Source organism: Vanessa atalanta, chromosome 12 (genome assembly GCF_905147765.1).
Source record: "Vanessa atalanta chromosome 12, ilVanAtal1.2, whole genome shotgun sequence".
Classification (NCBI taxonomy): Eukaryota; Metazoa; Arthropoda; class Insecta; order Lepidoptera; family Nymphalidae; genus Vanessa; species Vanessa atalanta.
This window is the reverse complement of record NC_061882.1, coordinates 2,888,531-2,908,404: the sequence shown is the minus strand read 5'-3', so window position 1 is coordinate 2,908,404 and position 19,874 is coordinate 2,888,531. Positions and strand designations below refer to the sequence as shown.

General features: G+C 32.2%; 2 protein-coding genes across 2 annotated transcripts; one reads left to right on the top strand and one right to left on the bottom strand.

Moving 5' to 3' along the window:
- Positions 1-956: 956 nt before the first annotated feature.
- On the top strand, positions 957-5,579 carry LOC125067671 (coatomer subunit epsilon). The gene is made up of 7 exons (XM_047676379.1): positions 957-1,113; positions 1,415-1,606; positions 2,412-2,503; positions 3,252-3,417; positions 3,836-3,947; positions 4,267-4,382; positions 5,371-5,579. The coding sequence occupies exons 1-7, from the start codon at positions 1,012-1,014 to the stop codon at positions 5,497-5,499; spliced, it is 909 nt and encodes a 302-aa protein (XP_047532335.1). The 5' UTR covers positions 957-1,011; the 3' UTR covers positions 5,500-5,579.
- A 3,038-nt stretch (positions 5,580-8,617) lies between these two features.
- On the bottom strand, positions 8,618-16,921 carry LOC125067723 (collagen and calcium-binding EGF domain-containing protein 1-like). The gene is made up of 9 exons (XM_047676451.1): positions 16,781-16,921; positions 13,695-13,823; positions 13,400-13,548; positions 11,844-11,989; positions 10,834-10,990; positions 10,268-10,365; positions 9,840-10,009; positions 9,058-9,203; positions 8,618-8,840 (listed from the first exon to the last, which is right to left on the bottom strand). Exons 1-9 carry the CDS (start codon positions 16,906-16,908, stop codon positions 8,644-8,646), a joined length of 1,320 nt encoding a protein of 439 aa, XP_047532407.1. The 5' UTR covers positions 16,909-16,921; the 3' UTR covers positions 8,618-8,643.
- Between the last annotated feature and the right edge of the window lie 2,953 nt (positions 16,922-19,874).

Here is a 19,874-nt window from a genome sequence, read left to right as displayed (position 1 = left end):
TGATACTGTCACAAAAATATCTTGCATATTATATAATGCAGCTTTAAAACAAAAAAAAAATGTTTTTAGTTATAGTAAAAAAGATTGCTGAATGCATATCCAAGGATTCAGGACAGTTTTCAAAGGCATTTCTTATTAGGTACTATGCGAATTGGCCATGCAACCATCCCTTGCAACGCCAATGCTCTACCCACCTTGAGCACGAAGATGTTATATTCCTTGTACCTGTCATTACAGCTTTCAAAGCGGAATGCAAAAATATTAAGTGCTTGACGGCAAAATTATGAGTGGGTTATACCTACTCAGACAGGCTTGCACTAAGCTCTAACAACAAGTAATTTTCACGAACTAGTCCTGAGTATAATTTATTTTAATTTTTCTAAAATATTTATTTTTTTGTAAATAAGAAATTCATATTTTGATTAGTGAATAACAACTGTGTAATTTAGGTTAGCAATTGCGCACCTCAAGATTTATGTACCTGAGTTTGTGGAAGGTTTTATTGTTCCTGCAAAAAATTGGAACTTACCTTACCTTTTGAAACAAAATCATTGAAAAGCGTTGTATTGTCCATTGAACGCTACAGAGATAAGAGAACTTTCTAAAGAATTTTATAATAATAAAAATACTAGTTGTATTTTAATCGCACCTTACCTTCATTGTTATCTTGTATTCTTAACAATCGATCATAATTTGGATTTTGAATTATACACAAAACATTCATTGAAGCATACGAAAAGGTGAGACGCATGTATTTTTCTTAAAAGTTTGTACAAATTAATAAAGGATAAAAATGAAGTTCATTTTTTTTAAATATAAAATGAACTGTATATATTTTATATTTTGATATACTTTAATTTTAATGAAAAGTAGATTTTTATTTAGTTGAATCGATAGTATATTTTTAAGCCATTCAATATTTTTTTCAATAACATTAAAATTTTGTAGCGTTTTTGAACTGGTAATCTAGCGGTCATTGTCGCAAAGTGACAATTGACATTTGTTGTCAAGATGGCACGTCAGCAGCAGGACGTTGATGAACTTTTCGATGTTAAAAATGCTTTTTATGTTGGAAACTATCAACAAGCGATCAACGAGGCACAAAATGTGAACGTGAGTAAATTATTACAGATTTAAAACTGCAAAATTAAAGAGTATTGACAACTAAAGCGGCAAAGTAGTTTCTGAAGATGACGTGTTGACATTTGTTTTGATGCTCATCATCAATCCTCATGACTGTGCTGTTGAATTTAAAATACATCATTAATATTAAAAAAAAAAAATCTTTCCATAAAAACATTATCCTGTCAACTATTATTCAATAATAAAATATTATTAGCAGCCATATAAATATATCTAATGCGCAGGAGAATTTTAATATTTTTGCCTTAACTACAATTTTTATCACTTTCAGCCTTCTTCTCCCATGGTAACTCTACAAAGAGATTCTTTTCTCTATAGATCTTACATTGCCCAAGGTAACTTCAGAATTGTACTTCAAGAACTTAGAAGTGCCGACCCAATGCTACAACCTCTTAAAAGCTTAGTGGAATACTTGTCTCCTGATGCTAATAAGCCAGCCATTGTGGCTGACATTGACACTAGGGTAAGTTTTGTTACTATTGTTAAAAGTAAGCAATAGACTATTAATGTCTCAGAGCTTGGCTTTAAGCCTCCTCTCTGATTGAAAAGATAGTTATAAGCTATTTTCAACATTCATTTAGATGTGTGCATTATTGTGTACACATGTGGATAATTTTCATCTAACATATGCAGGATTCAATGTTTTCCATCACGGCTGAGCACTGCATTAATTATCAAAACAATTGCATAATATGAAAATTGCTACTGAAACTTGGGCAAAATTTGAACCATTTATTGTAAAATAAATATAAATTACCATTTAATATATTAAAAATACTGCTACTGCAGATATATTAAAAATATAAATAATAATAAATTATTTCAAAGATATATAACCTTGCTTGATGATATTTTTAATGATGCACACAACAATACAGAGTACTGTTATTTGGGGGTAGAATAGTGGGTGGTACCTACCCAGACGGGCTTGTACAAAGCCCTACCACCAAGTAATATTTGTATCCAAGAAAATTTTCTTCACCATGACATCCTGATGAAAACCAAAGTTAAAAAGTAGAGCATTTCTCCATATCTCAAGCTAAGCTAAAGCAGAACAGCTGATAATAAAACTAGCCACTAATCACCATATGAAGCTCCACCCTTAGGCTTTCATTAACGCATACAGTGTTTATAAAAAATGATTAGTTGAGTAGTTAAGACATTAAAGTGTAACAAACACTTTTGCGTTTATAATATTTGGTACATTATACATCCTAGAAATTTTAATATATATATTACTAATTTTTGTTTTATATACATACTTACAGGTGGCTAAGGGAACTGAGCTTACCAATGAAGTATTTTTAATTGTCGCTGCTACCATATACTATCACGAAGAAAACTATGAAGCTGCCTTAAAGTAAGTGACTACATGAAATTGCATATTTTTTTAAATCCAAATTGATAATAAAATTATTTAATTTCTTGTTTGACAGTATCGTATTACTGTAATATTTAACAAGCAATTGTTAAATACTATAATATTTGTTGAAATTAAAATGATATTTTTTTATTTACATAAAATTGTATTCATTTATTTGTGAAATGCAATAAATATTTAAGCCATTAGGTATCAAAATAAAGTACATTTAAAAACAATACATTTGATATAATTAATAAATAATATATTAAAGATTAGCAATAGAATTCAATGTAAATGATAAAACTCACAATATAAATTACTCATATTGCAAAAATATTGCGTAACAAATGAATTACATCCAATTGTAATTAATTTGTTATGCAATATTTTTGTATATCTCTGTTTATGTGTGCAATAATAAAATAAGAATATGAATACAAAAAAAGAAATGTTTAAGGCACTGTTCATCTCAAACCTGACTTGTAAAATCTAGTATTGGCTAGTTACATTAAGTTTTGCTCATACATACATTTCAGTTACTGTTATAATAATAAACGAACTTTATTAATAAACAAATTGTTAAAAAAAAATTCATTCAAATACATTTCGTTATACTTATTTTCCTATATGAACTCTACAGCATTGTATAATATGTACTGTGAAATAAATAAGAATGTCAATATGAGGACATCTTGATTAAAATCTGTAATGATCAAATTTTATTTCTTTTATAAATTTATTTCAGAATCCTCCATGGAGCCGAGGCATTGGAGCTGCGTGCATTCACTTTACAATGCCTGTTGGCTATGAATCGGCCAGACCTTGCTCGCAAGCAGCTGAAAGCATTGCAAGATATTGAGGATGACAGCACTCTTACACAATTAGCTCAAGCTTGGCTCAATTTGGCACAGGTATGTTTTTGTATTTCAATATTTAAGCTGAATCCTGCATGAGTTACTTGATCTTCACTGATATGGCATTGAAATTTTCTTAATAAATATGATAGTATCATGATGTTGATGGATGGACGGATGATGTTATGTCTGTATACTGGCTCACTCATCCCTCAAACTGAGAATTCTACTCAAGTTCAACACAAATAAATCTGTGTGTATCAGTCTGAATGTGTGTGTATCAAGCATTCTTCTGGTCTGTATCAGCCTACTCAGCATAATATATGTGCACAAACTATAATATTGAACTCAGTAGAGCAGTATTAACTGTTGAATAATTGATTGTAGTTCCTATGTACATGAATGAATAGTAATTATAATTGTTGATAATTAAGTGTTTATCTATTAAGATACTTACATTGATTATTTGTTTTAGGGTGGGCCTGGAGTACAAGATGCGCACTACAGTATAATGGAATTGGCTGAACGCCTCGGAGCCCTCGGCGCCGGACCCGCAGCTGTAGGCGCTGCTGCAGCCGCTTCCAGAGGTTAACTTATTTCTTAACTTTGCTTTGAAATTTATTTTTTTATTATATTTGGTTGTCAGTTATTCTCGTTTAATATCAGTATTAGCTTTACATTTAATATAATCCTGTAAGTTGCCGATTCAAAGTTGAATAATTAATCATCATTTCTCATTGTGAATTTTCTTCATTTCTCTGTGTTAGACTTATTTTTTATTTATTTATGTAACCTGAACAGTCCACTAAATAAAGAATGTGAGTAGTGCCAACTCCAAATAATTGAGATAATTGCTAAATTAAATAACAATTAATTACATATATATTTATATAATGTTGGTTGCAGGCATGTGGGAGGAAGCTGAGCAGATGTTAACAGAGGCTCAAGCTCGAGCTCCACAACAGCCTGAGTTGCTCCTAGGTCTGGCCGTCACGGCTGCTCACAGCGGCAAGCCGCCTGAAGTAAGAATAATTTTGCCTTATTATATTTATCATAGGAGCCCATACTTGGGGTTTTGGTAAAGAAAGAAAGATCTTTGTTTGTAAAACTCAGTATAATATCATTAATTAGTATATTGATCCAATAGGAAAGTCGATCACAGGGGAATTAGCCTTATTTTTATTAATAAATAGTGTAAAATTATTGTCTAAACACATTATTTATTTTCTTTTTTAAACAATATTTTCAATGAAAGGCTTTGTTTTTTTATTTTATATATTACTCCATCAAGTTTTTGTATGCTTTATTTTGTTATTAGCATTTGTGACTTTTTAATTTCAACAACGATGATATGATATTATCAAACTATGATTATTGTTTAAAATAATCGCTTTTTCGTGTAATACTCATATAATACTGTACTTTGTTGTGGTACAAATAAAGTGCATTTTGCAGTATTAAAAAATAATAATAATATTTGTGTATAGACACATTGTTCAAACTCAACTGTTAATGTCGTTAATCATGTACGACAGGACGTGTTGTTACTCTCATTTGTTTGCGTGAATTTTTGATCGTGATTTGTTACTTTAAAAGATTTATGATTGTATATTTATCATAGTAATTAGATTAATAATGCGTGGAAAAATGATAAAATCACAGACTATCTCTTCATAGATATTTTGGTCTGTCAGAGTTGGATAATTACTGTTTAGAACTTCTGTGCTAATGCTCTTTCGTTCGAAAACTATTCTCGTTATTTACTTTGACAAGGTTTCGTAGCATTCTGCTATTGCGAGATAATTCTCGCAATACACACACACACACACACATATTCTTGACATTCACATAAACATAGCTTGAAAAGTGTCTTATAACCTTTCCACAACGACATAATTATTCCTTTAATAATAAATATATTATTTAGAACATTGGTAGAATGAAGTTCAAGTAAGTCAGTTCATCAACTATTTAATTATGCTATAAGAAATATAAATATTATTTTTTCAGGTATCATCTCGCTACCTCGATCAGCTGTTAGATTCACACCCTGAACACCCCTTCACTAAAGAGTACAACGCTAAGGCCAATGAATTCAAGCGCTTAGCTGCTCAGTACGAGCCATCAGTTGCGAGCTAAACCATTCCTTATTGTATGTGTCATAGTGGAGAATTTTATTTGCATTGTATTCGTATATTAAAATAAATATATCTGTATTATTTGACACTGTTTGATTTTATTAAATTGAATGTTAAAAGTCACTCGATAAAAGTACATATGTGTTAAAGTGGTTTGCTTTAAATGTATTTAATTAATTAATTATGGCATATAGACCGGGAGATGATGACACAAAATACTAGGTCATTTGTACCAGTATGGCGGTTCTTCAGAGGTCTAATTACGTAAAGGCAAAAAGGAAAATGATGGTCATAGCGCTCGCAACGGCGGCCCAATCGCGTGGGCATTAATCGAGCGCGTCGGATAAATAACGAGTGTCGCACAATTTGTTTCACAAAAATGCTTGTATTTTCAGATAGTCGAAAAAAAAGAAGTAGGCGGTAGCATAATGCCATACTTCTCGGGTTTGACTTACAGCCCGCCATACCGACGCGAATACATTAATTTAAACAAAACAATTCAACCATTTGTACCAGGATAATTTTTGCATAGCTAATCATCGTCGAGTAGCCATTCACGAAAATCACCTTGCCGTACTTTTCCGACAGTTCCCAATGGCCGCCATACCACTGCAAAGGATTAATTATTTTTTTCGCCAAACGATTTGTACCACCTTTTGAAACTTTTTTTAATAGTTCCCTGTATGATCATAAATAGAAGTCTGATAATGCTATACCTGTGGGAGGTGGCGAATGTGAACAATATTTTTTCAAAATCTTAAGATTTTATTCGTAATTCGAACAATTTGTACCAGTATGGCACTAATTTGTCCTGTAAGTTTGAGGTTTAACGAATATAAATACAAAGTTTCAAACACCTAGGTGGCGGCAATCTTGTCTTATAAGCAGATGTTATGTTATATAATACATATTCTTATTTTATTCTTGTATTTTATTTTTTCGAGTATGGCACCACTTTGGCACTTCACCATAAGTTCGGTGTAATTTTCCCAAAGCATAGTTGTTTTTTTCAAGTTTGGAAATGATTTAAAATGCCATATTGTTACAATTCGCTCAAATTTTTTTCTTCATATCTTGCTCGATTGTGAAAGTCTTCCGCCCCATAGTTATAGTATGGGATAGTATTTTTTTAAGGTTGAATTTTATCCAAATGCACCGAATACAATGATGCCATACTGTAACAAATGATTTTATGTCTTGTACCTTGAAAACGTGTCGAAAAATCAGGTTTTACAAGTATGGTGCCACTTTTTCCCTCTACTACAAGTGTGGCAAATATAATAATGGTAACATTGTTTCGTATAATTTCCAAAAATCCAAATGCCATACTGGTACAAATCGACAATTTTTTTTTCTTTTTCACCTTTTAACTCAAGTCCGACAGTCGTCCGCCCCATGTCTACAATCTGTAATAATTTTTTTTACGTACAATTCCATCCAGATGATGAGAATACAATGATGCCATGATGTAAAAAACGATTTTACGTATTTTACAGTCGTATTTTTTAAACGTGTCAAATAAATAAGTATTTCAAGTATGGCAGCTCTTTTTCCCCCTACTAGAAGTATGAGAAACATAATAACGGTCACATTTTGCAAAAATACTTTCCAAAAATTCAAATGCAATACTGGTACAAATCGTTTGGCGAAAAAAAAATTAATCCTTTGTAGTGATGGCGGCCATTGGGAACTGTCGGAAAAGTATGGCAAAGTGATTTTCGTGAATGGCTACTCGACGATGATTCGCTATGCAAAAATTAGCCTGGTACAAATGGTTGAATTGTTTTGTTTAAATTAATGTATTCGCGTCGGTATGGCGGGCTGTAAGTCACACCCGAGATGTATGGCATTACGCTACCGCCTACTTCTTTTTTTCGACTATCTGAAAATATAAGCATTTTTTAAACAAAGCGTGCGACACTCGTTATTTATCCAACGCGTTCGATTAACGCCCACGCGATTGGGCCGCCGGTGCGAGCACTATGACCATCATTTTCTTTTTTGCCTTTACGTAATTAGATCCCTGAAGAACCGCCATACTGGTACAAATGACCTAATATTTTGTGTCATCATCTCCCGGTCTAATAGATTGTAAATGTATAAAAGGCGTACCCGACAAACGTATTTAAACTTATTTCTGATATATTTCATTTTATTCGACTGCCTCGTTGGTCTAGTGGCTAGAAGGCCGTAGATCACAAGGACCTAGGTGGCAAGCCCAGGTCAGGCTTATATTTTTTTTGAGTTATTACGTCCAAAAATATCGGTAGTAGCTTGGAGTCTTAATGTTGAAAGTGGCTAAAATCGATCAGGAGGACCTAATTATGTCAGATGTCATGTCATACGTTGGTGTCCTCTTGAATGATCGAGAGAGAGAGAGAAAAACATATGATAGTTTGGAAATATGTAAGTCTACTGGTGATATGAACTTATTTTCTTAGTAACTACTTAACAGTTTTTTTACAGTTAAATAATATATATATGTCGGAGGAGCAGGATGCTGAACAGTTGGGTTCGGGGATTGATCCGACATTTGTAAGACTATGTGAGCGTGCAATGGAGATATTCACAAAATAAAACGTATTTAATATCGTCTAATCACTGTATTAATTGATTCGATAATCGTACACCACAATAATATCAAAGGATTACAATAATTCATCTCGATTAAGAGCAAATGGGTTTGCAAGCAACCATCGCATTCGAATCGCCTGTCAAAACATAACGACTCGCGTTGCCATGACACTTACAACTCATTCGGGGTGACCCGCTCTTAAAAGTAAATCAGCCATCAAACAATATTGCCAACTACTCGTTTCATTAATTATCCAAATCAACAACTAAAGTAACCACGCTCCGATATATATATATATATATATATATTTCGTTTTACTGGGTTTCTGGTTTTTATCCTTATATCTAAAGTTTAAAGTACACAATATATTAGTTCCCATATTGCGGTGGTGGAATATGTAATTTGTGGGTGGTACCTACCCAGATGGCCTTGCACAAAGCCCTACTTACCTAGTAGATATCTAGTACTGCCTTATCAACGGAAAATTACTCATTTTTAAAGATTTTTTACAAATAAATCAGGGATTAGTGATTGAAACAAGATAAGCAATTTATCATAAATTATGTATTCCTAGTAGAAACTATAATCGTAATCAGTATCAACATCGTCTTCGTCATCTCCGGAACTAGTCGCGTTTGCCAGGAGTCGGAGTTGCTTAAGTTTCTCGTCCATGTCTTCAAATTCCAGAGCATCGGTGCTTTGATCACCTTTGATCAGTGTCCAATCTGTTGTGGTCTCCGAGTCTCGAATGATTTCGCCATTTAGACCTAATCATACAATAAAATACATAAGCATATAAAATCTATGTTTGTGGACATCAAAGAAAAAATCCTTTTAAAAAATAGTGAATTTCTAAATAGCAAGCACAATATATTCCTTACACCACGCCATAAAATGAACTCTATTAACACATTAAATAAACAATGACGTACTTACTTTTATTTCGACGCATAACATCAATGCACTTTGTTTTTAAGAACATACCGCGTGGAGATATCTCGACGGGCCCGGCGCCGACGATGGCAGGTGCGGTGTATGCTTCCAGTTCTTGTTCCATTTTGCGCTCTTTTTCTAACTGTTCTTGCTTGTGTTGTCGACGCCAAGCCTTCTGCAGATTGAAACGTTCTGGCCTTGAAAATAAGATATACAGTTAAATACATTATTATATCAAAATTACGTGGGCAAGGCATTGTTTATTATTTTTAAAATAATAAGTATCGTAACTAGATGCTGGTGAGGTGGGTGGATCTCTGCAGCGCAACCTTCAGGGGGAGTACTTAACAGACCTACAGTAGGGCAGAGGAAAACACAGTTACAATATTATGCTATCCCCAATGAAATAAACTTCTACCTAATTAAGATTGGCACATCACTACATTACAAACAGCGCTTCTAATTTACTATATACAAGATTTATGTTGAAACCTACATATTAAAACCTAGATTTTTACTCTCCTCCACACGTACAATGGGAAACAATACAATATGCAATGGTAAAATTCAAATCTTTGGCGTTCTCAATATTTATTTGGGTAGATCACAAGACTTCTTGGGAGTTTTATCTCAAGAAATCTTGAGATCAACTGACTCTGCCGGGTTATGCTTACGCTCTTACATGGGTCAGTGAAGTGTGTAATAACACTAAGGAAACCGCATTGATTAATTAACAGTGCAAGCACAGCGAAATGTGTATGTAAAAACTACTGTGTTATGAGCGGTGTACGTACTATGTAATTCAGATAAAATTTTAATGAGTTTATTTTTACCGTTCACCATCTTTGTAGACTTTTTCTTCAAGATTGTGTATGTCGTGCCTAATGTCCGCTAGCAACAGTAGCATGAGATCAAGCGAACCTTTTGGTCCACGCGCACCTCGAGGTCCCCGTGGTCCAATGTCTCCCTTTGGCCCTTCCATACCAGATGGACCAGGTGGTCCCTGGAATATAAAATAATTTATTTTAAAAATAATACCATTTTTTTAACTTATAATAGCAAGTTTCTACTAAATTCCTTTTATAATTCTTAGCCATTATTCTTATTTAAAAAAGTTCCTTTTTGTCAATTAAGGTACTTCATAAATGGTTTTTTCATTTTAATAACAAGAGTATTTATTTAATTGGGAGATAACCTTTCTCAGGTTATTACAAAACGTTGTAACATAATGTTGAAAAGTGTTTCTAGGAATAGTACATACCCTCGGCCCTCTTTCACATCGGCAGTAACCACCTTCCAACGGCGCGGTTGCGTCTAGCACCCTATGGGTGTACGTGCCTTCTGCGAAGCGATCTGCATCTACCAATTAAATAACAATTTATTTTAATTTAGTGCTTTTAATTACTTGAGGAAATTGATTAACAATCAATAATTTGTTTGTCGCGTTGTTAGTGCAACACTAATAATATCTGCTCCCTAATTTAATATTGTCGAACATTTTTGTTAAAACGAATTAAACAAATATTTTTAGCCATAATAGAAGCAGTACTTAGGGTTACGAAAAGTCTACTTGAATATGATATTTGAATATCGAGTAAGGAAATATTAATTTTGTTTAATCACATACATGTGGTCTACTAGTCTTTTAGATTTCTTGAGTATTAGTGATCAATAAATTAAAGGGCAATATTTGGAATAATGCGTGGAAGTAATTAAAAATGCAAATTGATTGATTGTGTTATCAGTTACTATAATAATGTTGAATTTAATTCATGTAGAAATAACGTTTGTTTATCAAGAAATGTTGTATTAGTGGTACATATCTACCTTCTCCTTTTATGACTGGGTTTTCTAATATCTTTTTAAGTGCGGCCTGTGTCGTATGTAATTGATCGCTAAGTTGCTTGACTTTTCTTGACAGCCACGACACAGTGTCGCAAGGTGCGTAACAGCGGGAAGATGCGCGGACTAGTGGTAACGGCTCCTGGGAAAAATTTAGTATAGCGACTATAGGAAACAAGTCTCATTAAGTAAAGCAAATAAAAGTCAGTAACGCCTAATGTTATGGTGTCCTAATTAACGCTATATTGCTGGTGACTTCTGGCTTCAATAGAAATTTCCAATCATCGTTACGACACCAAAAATACCATCCGCTGTAAATTCATATCTCAGCAGCGATTCACATTTAGGGTCGGAACAATAGTTGATAAACAGTGTTCGCATGTGGTATTATGGATACTGGAAATCATTTTCAGGCATTTCTTCTGTGCATTATTTATAGTAACCTAATTTTGTGTTTCATTGTTTATCTCTGACAAGAAAACGATAGTTTGGGCTATTTAACTGTTAGGAATATGTCAATTAGTGAAAGTTGGCTTTGATTCGTTAAGAAGGCTAGTAGGGTCAAAGCAGGACGACTCTTAAATGGTAGTTAAAGTCGTAACAAACTTCAACACCTTAAGGTAAATAAATGTGTTACTGATTCTCAAAGATGCTCAAATTTTGTCCTTTTGTACTGACGTCGTGTCTAGACACGCGTACACCGCAAAGTTTTGAAATAACTAGACATGCAGCCTAAAATGAAAGCCGCCTACGACGTCTATTTGTGAGGTACACAAGTATTTGAAGGAGACCGTAACAGTTCATTTTCTATAGGGTTATTGTTGTAGGTAGTGTTTTATACGATGTGTAAACAGTTTCTCTTACCGAATACATTGTTAGAGAAATGGATTAAATAAATCCATTTCCTTGAATTATCTCAAAACGACCCGTTTTATTTTAACAAAAAATCGTAAAATCAAAATAATTCTATGAATCAGAAACAAAAACATTCGTACCTGTAAAGCAATGGCTACGGGTTGTATGCATCTTCTACCGTCACTTGCGACAGTGTATGGTAGGGTACATTCACAGTGGTACCCTCCAGGGTCATTTATACATCGCTGCTCACATCCCCCATTATTGCTCTTACATTCATCAACATCTGAAATGGTATAATTCCTTATCGTTTAACTTATATCCATCAATACCGAACATTTTCGATGTCATTAGATAAAAATATACATGTTGTATTATTTTTTACATGTTATTCTACCAATTATGTACCTAAATATTAAAAACATATTTTATAAGAAAAACTCAAAATTTATTATATAAATGTCACAAAGACATGAAATGCAACATTTATTATTATAAAATTGTAACACAGATATAAGAATGAAGTAACATAATTCGTTTTTCAAATTTCACAAGTGAGCTACGAAGTGAGTTTTTACAGTAAAACATTAGCTTATTTAAACATTCGTTTTTATAACATTTGAACTTTATTACATATACTATAAATTAACGTTTATTCCAATAAGCCCCATTGATTCCTCATTTTACAAAATGCAGGGCTGGACCGTAAGTTTAGGGGGCCCTGGGCTAACACTACTTAGGGGCCCATCTAAGACATATCTGAACGTAGGCTGAATTAAATTAATTGAATGGGTTTGATTAATTGCAGGACTCGCAGGGCTTCACACCATACGATCGGTTTAATTTAATAAAGTTATGGATTCTCAAGCATTATCGTCTATTTTTGTCTTTGACTTGACTTAGCCAGGGGCCCCTTGAATCCACGGGGCCTTGGCTGAAGCCCAAAAAGCCATATGGTAGAACCGGCCCTGACAAAATGTATGAAACATAAAGCCTTTTTATTAATTCCTAATTCTTAATATTCAGGCCATAATTATTGTCAATTGGTGATCGATATGGTCGGTTGGTGATAGATAGATAGATTAGATGAAATAATCTAAATCGTAGTTCGATTGAATAAAAACCCCTTTGACATTCAATAGATTTTTCTTAAATAGGAGAAGACTTTTGCCAAGCATTGAGTTACGTACAAGCTGTTATTGTTTAAATAGATAAAATATCTGACAATTTTCATACATTTATTACGTCAAACTGTCTTAACCTCGACGAGTTATTTTTGTGATTTCTCGTTTGCCCGAGTAATTAATGTTTTGATATTTTATAGAGGAAGTGGTAATAAAATATCTTATGAGAATCGTAGTTTAGTTTACAAAATTCGTCAATTCTATACTAACAAGTTTAAATAAATAATATCACAAGTAGAATGGAATTTAATTTATTTTTGTGGTAATGAAAAAAAATATATAAATACCTATTCATATTATGTGTATTATAGTTTTGAAATATAGAACTTGGATGCACGACAATATATTTATATATAGGTATATATAATTCATCATGTAACTATGTATCAAAAGAGAAATCATTTACTATAAAAAACTAAAGTCTATTGGACTTTGGTTTTTTAGATTTATTGCATAAATAACAATAAAATGTAACAATGAATAACTCTAGGTATAGATAATTGTTCAAATACCTATACAATATGGCTGCGTCTTCCTCCTATAGCTGTCAGGATCAAATCTAAATCCTGGATAGCAAAAGCACCACACCCGCTGATCTCGAACTTCACACGCCTGCTCACACAAGTGTAGACTACAGGGTTCCACTGATTTTAGTATGCAGCTGTAAACACGTGGGAAAATATATTAACGATAGAAAAATTACAAAATTACAAATTTGTACCGCGACACTTAGTTTTGAATGATTTTAACATGGAACATAGTGCCTCTATAGTTATTCTATATTTAAAAGATATGTGTGAAACAAACCGTCCAGCAATATAATTGTAGTCTTCGCAACAGGTCAAACGAATGCATTGCACGTCGACACCGTCCACTTTGCAAGTTTCACGAGATCGCAATAGCTTGTCCGTGGGGCAAACCGTGTCAGTATCCACCCTGGAATTGATATTTATAAAATGAGACTTCTTTGGGCTCAATAAGATTCAATTTTCAGCTTGTAGCCGTGTTGCGTTTGCCTCTTTTAACTGATTTCAAAAAAGGAGGAGGTTCTAAATTCGATTGTTTTTTTGAAAATTGTTTCCGATGGGATATCCCATAGGTTACACAGCTAGTGTTTCCATAGTTCATAAAAAAACTATACTAATTCTAGAATCTATTTAAACAGTCGAGTTTTCAATCGTTTCAGTTTATAATATTCTAAAGATTTTGTCATGGCAATAAGCCTTTAGAAGTCTTATCTCAGATGATGTAGACGTTCTCAAATTGCACCTATTAAGAAAAATATTTATCAAAATGATATAATTGTGTCAATAAAGCCCTGCCCTGCAGCTGGTAAACAATTGTATAATAATGTAAACAAATCCTATCTATACCAGATGCCCCCAAACTTTTCTTCCATATTTAACTACTTTTTGATTTTATGTCTTTTGGACAAACAAAAGTCAAAGTTTAAAACATAAATATGTGTATGTATACATTACAAAAATGCAATGGTGGTGAATTTAATTATTATTGTTGTATAAATAATTCCTATTTGTGTATCGTCAAGCACGTGCTTTACATTGCCGCTACTGTTTTGAGATACAACAATAAATAAAATTGCCTGTACGCAATGAATTTCAGACAAACACATAACAACATAATTAGTGTCAGTTTCATAATGAAGGAATTTTTAAATATTTCTGATAAACTATAGGGCACAATTTTTGGTGGAACCGTGGAATGTAATTAGTTTTGTATTTTTAATTATCGTAAAGAAAAATTGATGAAAAGGAACAACAAAAAAGTGTTTTAAATTTGGAATAAACTAATATGTAATAATACAAAAAGTTCGCCCTTTCGGTTCCAGCTCATGTATAGTAGGTATTTTGAACTTTATTTGATAATGATCAATCACATAGTTGTATCATTAGCGAAATCATTTTCCAGAGCAAAAAAAAAAAATCAAAATCAACATAAATCTACTTTATTCAAGAACTTTTACAAAACTATATTAAGTGAAGCAAACCACTGGTTCGGAATGTAGATTCTACCGAGCAGAACAGGCAAGAAGCTCAGTAGTTACTCTTTTCCAACATTTCAAATACAAAGTGATGTTAGTAAAATTCAATTACATATATATGTATAATAATATATCCAGGAATTCAAAAAGTATTAGCTTTACGCTTTTTTATCATCTATAATAGAGATATTTTTCAATACAAGATTATATAGATTCTATATAATCTTGTATTGAAAAATATGCTTTTTTACTTAAACTTATGAATCGGCAATGTTTATTTATGTATCTGCGGAATTTTGATATAGAAACTGAAACATTGCCCCATGAAGAATTTATTGACTCTGTGGATTCAAAACTTGGCGTTATAAGTTCGTGTACATACAATGATTATCACTGATTCTATTAAAGTGGTCAATGTTACTGTGAATAAAAATATAGTAAAGAGCTGTGGTCTTGTTCTTTAACTGAACGAATACGTTAAAGTTTATATGACTGAAAAACGTTTTACCAGATGTGTTGAGTTTATTACTTATTTCATTTACGGGTAGCTAACAATTTTAGAACGGTCTGCATAAATCGAATCTCGTGAACAAGGGTCCGAAAAGAGCAGGTTCGAATATATTATATTTTTTTATGGACATAAATGTGTTGGTTGTAATCGACGAGAGATATTGCCGCTTTAGGAATGACTGTTCGTAAATAATAAATAAAATAAGATAAAGGATTTTATTACGTTAAACTAGGGACAGATGATATCATGAATTAAATTTAGTTACTAGGGCAACATCTAGCTTAGGATATGTAAAGTAGCAAAGTGATGTAGTCATTTCTGAGTACACATCTGTGCTGCTTACTGTAGCAGCTACATATAATTTTAAAAGTTTGTTTTAAACTTTAAACTATAATAATGAACGAAAATGCATATACCTACTAATAATAATTAATAATATAAGTTATGCAATACAGCTATACTACCGAGTTAAAAATGCGAGGGTTCAATGCACTTAGAATGAAGTCCGATGCAATTGAATTACGCGACTATGTGGGCCCTTGTTCCTACGTTATTAATAGTGGCGGCAACTGTACTCGCAGTGAGCTTCTTGGAAAACACCGTGAGCTCAATAGTTTTTAACAGAGTAATGTGTTAAAAGGACTTTCGTCCATATCTCTTAAGAAATAAGGTTCAGTAAAGAGTAAAGAGTTTTTTCAATTTAAAATATTCGAGCGTTTTGGTCACAGTGATAATTGTATTTATTGCATTCGAAATCGAAATGACAAGTCTAAAATTTAATTGAGATCTTTAGTCGTTACATCAGGAGTGGAATGTCGAGAAGTTAAAAAGGTTAAGATATTTATTACTTTGTGAATAAAGTGATGATGGTCAAAAATTACAGGATTAATTAACTTGATGCAATGTTTTTTATTTGTATTTTTAAATAACGGTGCTTATAACATTGCAATACGATTGTTAAATTTACTATTTTTGTATCATTTAAAAGTTTTATATTACCCAGTAAATAAATTTTATCGCGTAATATTATAAATTTAGAAATTTAAAAATATGTTTTATTAATTTTATATATATTCGTACATTAGATAACGATGAAATCTAATAACGAAATTCTGCAGTTCAATAGGAGAAGGAACTGCTATTTTATAATTACGGAACAAGAAAACTGTTTAACCTACATACACAATATTATATTTTTCTTAAGTTTACCATAACAGAGTATTTCTATAAAATACGGATATTGCTGACTTAAAATAAAATAAAAAACGGTCAACAGAGATTTAAATAAAGAATAACACCGGATACAATATTTCGTCACACAAAACTTAAAAAACTGCACTGGCTCACTGCTCACAAATAACACTAAAATAGTTCACTTACACGTCTATGGCGTCGTCACGGTAACCATCTTCAGCGTAATACCCTGTGTTTTCTTGACGACAGAGTACTAGGGTGACAGGAGAGAGGAGGAGTAAAGCGCAGGCCGCGCGACCGATCGACGCGCGCATCTTGACTGCGGTAGCCGCGGATATGCGTTTAAGCACAGATACCCAAACTCATTATTTTATTTATAATATGTACAATAAATACTTACTGTATGCAAAATCAGAATGCGAGTGGGTTTATCATGAAACGACATCGTCCCTTTATGATAACAATTGCGCTTGTCATTCTTTGCAAAAATGCAGCTGTTGTGACAGAACTTTGTTGTATTTCCTTTACGATAACTATACTGTTTTATAATTTAATTATGATTATATAATGTAGTAAAATAAAAAAAATATTATTTAATAAACACAACTTAAAAAATACAAGTGCAGTAAGTAATAATGTTCTAATTCAACTTGAATTTTAAACATTTCTTTTAATTTATAAATAGTAGATAAGATCCCCGAACAAACGGTAAGCTGTCAGCACTGCTAATAAGCATTGGCACTTTAAGAAATATTATCTACACCTTGTGACTGTTAATACACAGACTCGCTTTAGAGTAAAACTTGGTATGGCTGTTTGATGAATTATGAGATCATAAATTAGACCTTGTAAAATTGGATCGAAATTTTACGTTTAACTGACATCACACAATATCAACAATTTAATTTAACTGTGCTTGTGTGCGTGTTGCTCTATTATTAATATATAATATAAAATTATATTATTTATTTTAACAATATTGTCCAGTTTTCGAAGATATCGATTATTCGATAATATTTATTCACGCCTACGACGTAAAACGTTTAAACGCGTATGTATAAAGTGAACATGTGTAACACATCCATAAGAATTAATTGCCTATTAAGCCTATGTTTAAATTGTAGATTACAAGATGAACGAAGTCACTGTTTTAATGACGTGACTAATTGAATAATTCAATTTAAAATACATCTTAATGCTTCATTGAATCACTTAAACAACATCGAGTTGTTTGTTATAAGAAATAAGATATTGCGATATTCTTTATTTAAACGTAAGTATTTGTACGAAAATAATGATAAGAAAAATATCGTTAAGGAATAATCTCGTTTCTTGATAGTAAAAATTCAAATAATTACGAAATGCGATAAATATATACTTTTTGTTTTCGAATTGGGTTGTTCCTTAGTGTACTTATAAATATTTATTTTTATATTACTTTATAAAAATATGACATTTGAATTTAGAATTATATAAATCTTATAGAAATGAATGAAAAGTTTGGGTAGCACTGTATTGGCCTAGCATAGTACCGAAATAAACTCCAGTGCGTGCGGCAGCTCTGTTGGCCAGGGACGATTTTGTGTGTATTTTGTATTGGTACCATGATACATATTTAATCGGGACCGACTTATAATTAATATTTAATTTAGTACTACATGTGAAATATTCATAAGAATAGAAACAAATCTAGTAAAAGTTAAATTATCTTAGATTAAAGATTAAAGATATTATGAACGGACACAAATAATTTTGAAATTTAGTTAGATTTTGAAGTCTGAAGTCATTAAGATTACTTTAAAAATATTTAGGTAGTTATTACTATATGTGTAAAATATTGTCAAATGTGAACAGTCTCGACCAATGGCATAGGGCGCGGCGTAAACTCACATTGTTGATTGGGCTCTTGTAGTTACTCAAAAGGGTGTTGAGAATTGCGATTTCGCTTCGAGGCTCTTAACTCTTAAATATTCAATTAATTTCAGTCGTATGTAAAGTAAATTATATAGAATATATGTTTAGTATTACGAAATTAGTCGATACGTCGCCGCAAAGTCATTTTCAATGTTAAAGATTATTTTGCACTAGCCTGGAAAGAAAATAGATACACATATCTTATACAATACTAGTGGTCACCCTTTGCTCCCATTTTAGGGGTTAGTCGTCAGGTGTTAGGCATACACAAGTAGAAGTAGGGGTTTCAAGGAAATTTAATCAAATTAGTTCAGTGGTTTGGCTGTAAAAGAGCAACAGACAGACAGAGAGACATATTTATTTTCGAATTTTTGCATAATAATACTTAACTAATGCATATTTTACGAGAAATTGTATATTTTAAGTACGCCGCGTTTCAAATTTTATCACCAGAACATTAGTCTAATGTAATAAAAATTTATCATGTACAAAAATAACCTAAAAAGCTAGTAATAGATTATAGGACAACATAACTTATTAAATGATCTTTGTTTCATGTGCATAGTATGTGTGTGGTATTGTCGGTATACTACTGTTTTTAAGTAAAAACGAAAATCCTTGATATATATATTTCCTGGTTACATTAATGTATGAGATGGTTTGTTTACACTTGATCGATGCGCGCTCACGGCCGCTCTCCGGCCCACTGACATACTGGAGGCTGCAATCCAATAAAATCTTCCGCAATTGAAATTTTACAATGAATGGCAGTATATCAAAAACCATTGAATTAAAAAAAAAAACTTAATTTAAATTTTACGATACACTCGTAAATAACGATTTAGATGAATTATTATAAACCTACTATATTATATAACAATATTTAAATGATGAAGTAACTCTGTCTCTATCTTTTTGTTAGGCTTGCACGGCTAAGCCACGAAACCGATTTTGTATTCAAGTTCTTCAGCCCTGAAGTATATATATATATAGGTTAAAGAATAAATTTACAGATTACTATTATACCGGTATAGTTTCCTAGTACAATAAAGGATGAAGAATAATAGGGTCCCATATGGTGTTGCCATTTGTCTATATAAAAATATGAAAATGGCTTTTCGATACGAATAACAAGGCCCCAATGGGGATGAAATAAGGAGGGGATGAAACTATAAATGTTTCTATTTTTTATCTATTTCTATAATTTAATCACAATTAATGTTTAATGTTTACATTCTTTTATTAAGGTAAGTAAGCAAAGTAGCAATTTCTTATTTTTAACCCAGATTGATTCGAGATTAAATTAAACGCTATATAAATTTCATTGACACGAAATAAATCCACGCGAGTGAAGCCACGGTTTCCG

Excerpts from the sequence above, each read along its gene's own strand:
- LOC125067671 (XM_047676379.1), top strand. The coding sequence starts at position 1,012 with ATGGCACGTCAGCAGCAGGACGTTGATGAACTTTTCGATGTTAAAAAT. Across the intron at positions 3,948-4,266 it reads TGCTGCAGCCGCTTCCAGAG|GCATGTGGGAGGAAGCTGAG; the intron begins GTTAACTTATTT and ends TGTTGGTTGCAG. Across the intron at positions 4,383-5,370 it reads ACAGCGGCAAGCCGCCTGAA|GTATCATCTCGCTACCTCGA; the intron begins GTAAGAATAATT and ends TTATTTTTTCAG.
- LOC125067723 (XM_047676451.1), bottom strand. The coding sequence starts at position 16,908 with ATGCGCGCGTCGATCGGTCGCGCGGCCTGCGCTTTACTCCTCCTCTCT. Across the intron at positions 10,991-11,843 it reads CCGTAGCCATTGCTTTACAG|GAGCCGTTACCACTAGTCCG; the intron begins GTACGAATGTTT and ends AATTTTTCCCAG. Across the intron at positions 9,204-9,839 it reads GTCTACAAAGATGGTGAACG|GCCAGAACGTTTCAATCTGC; the intron begins GTAAAAATAAAC and ends CTTATTTTCAAG.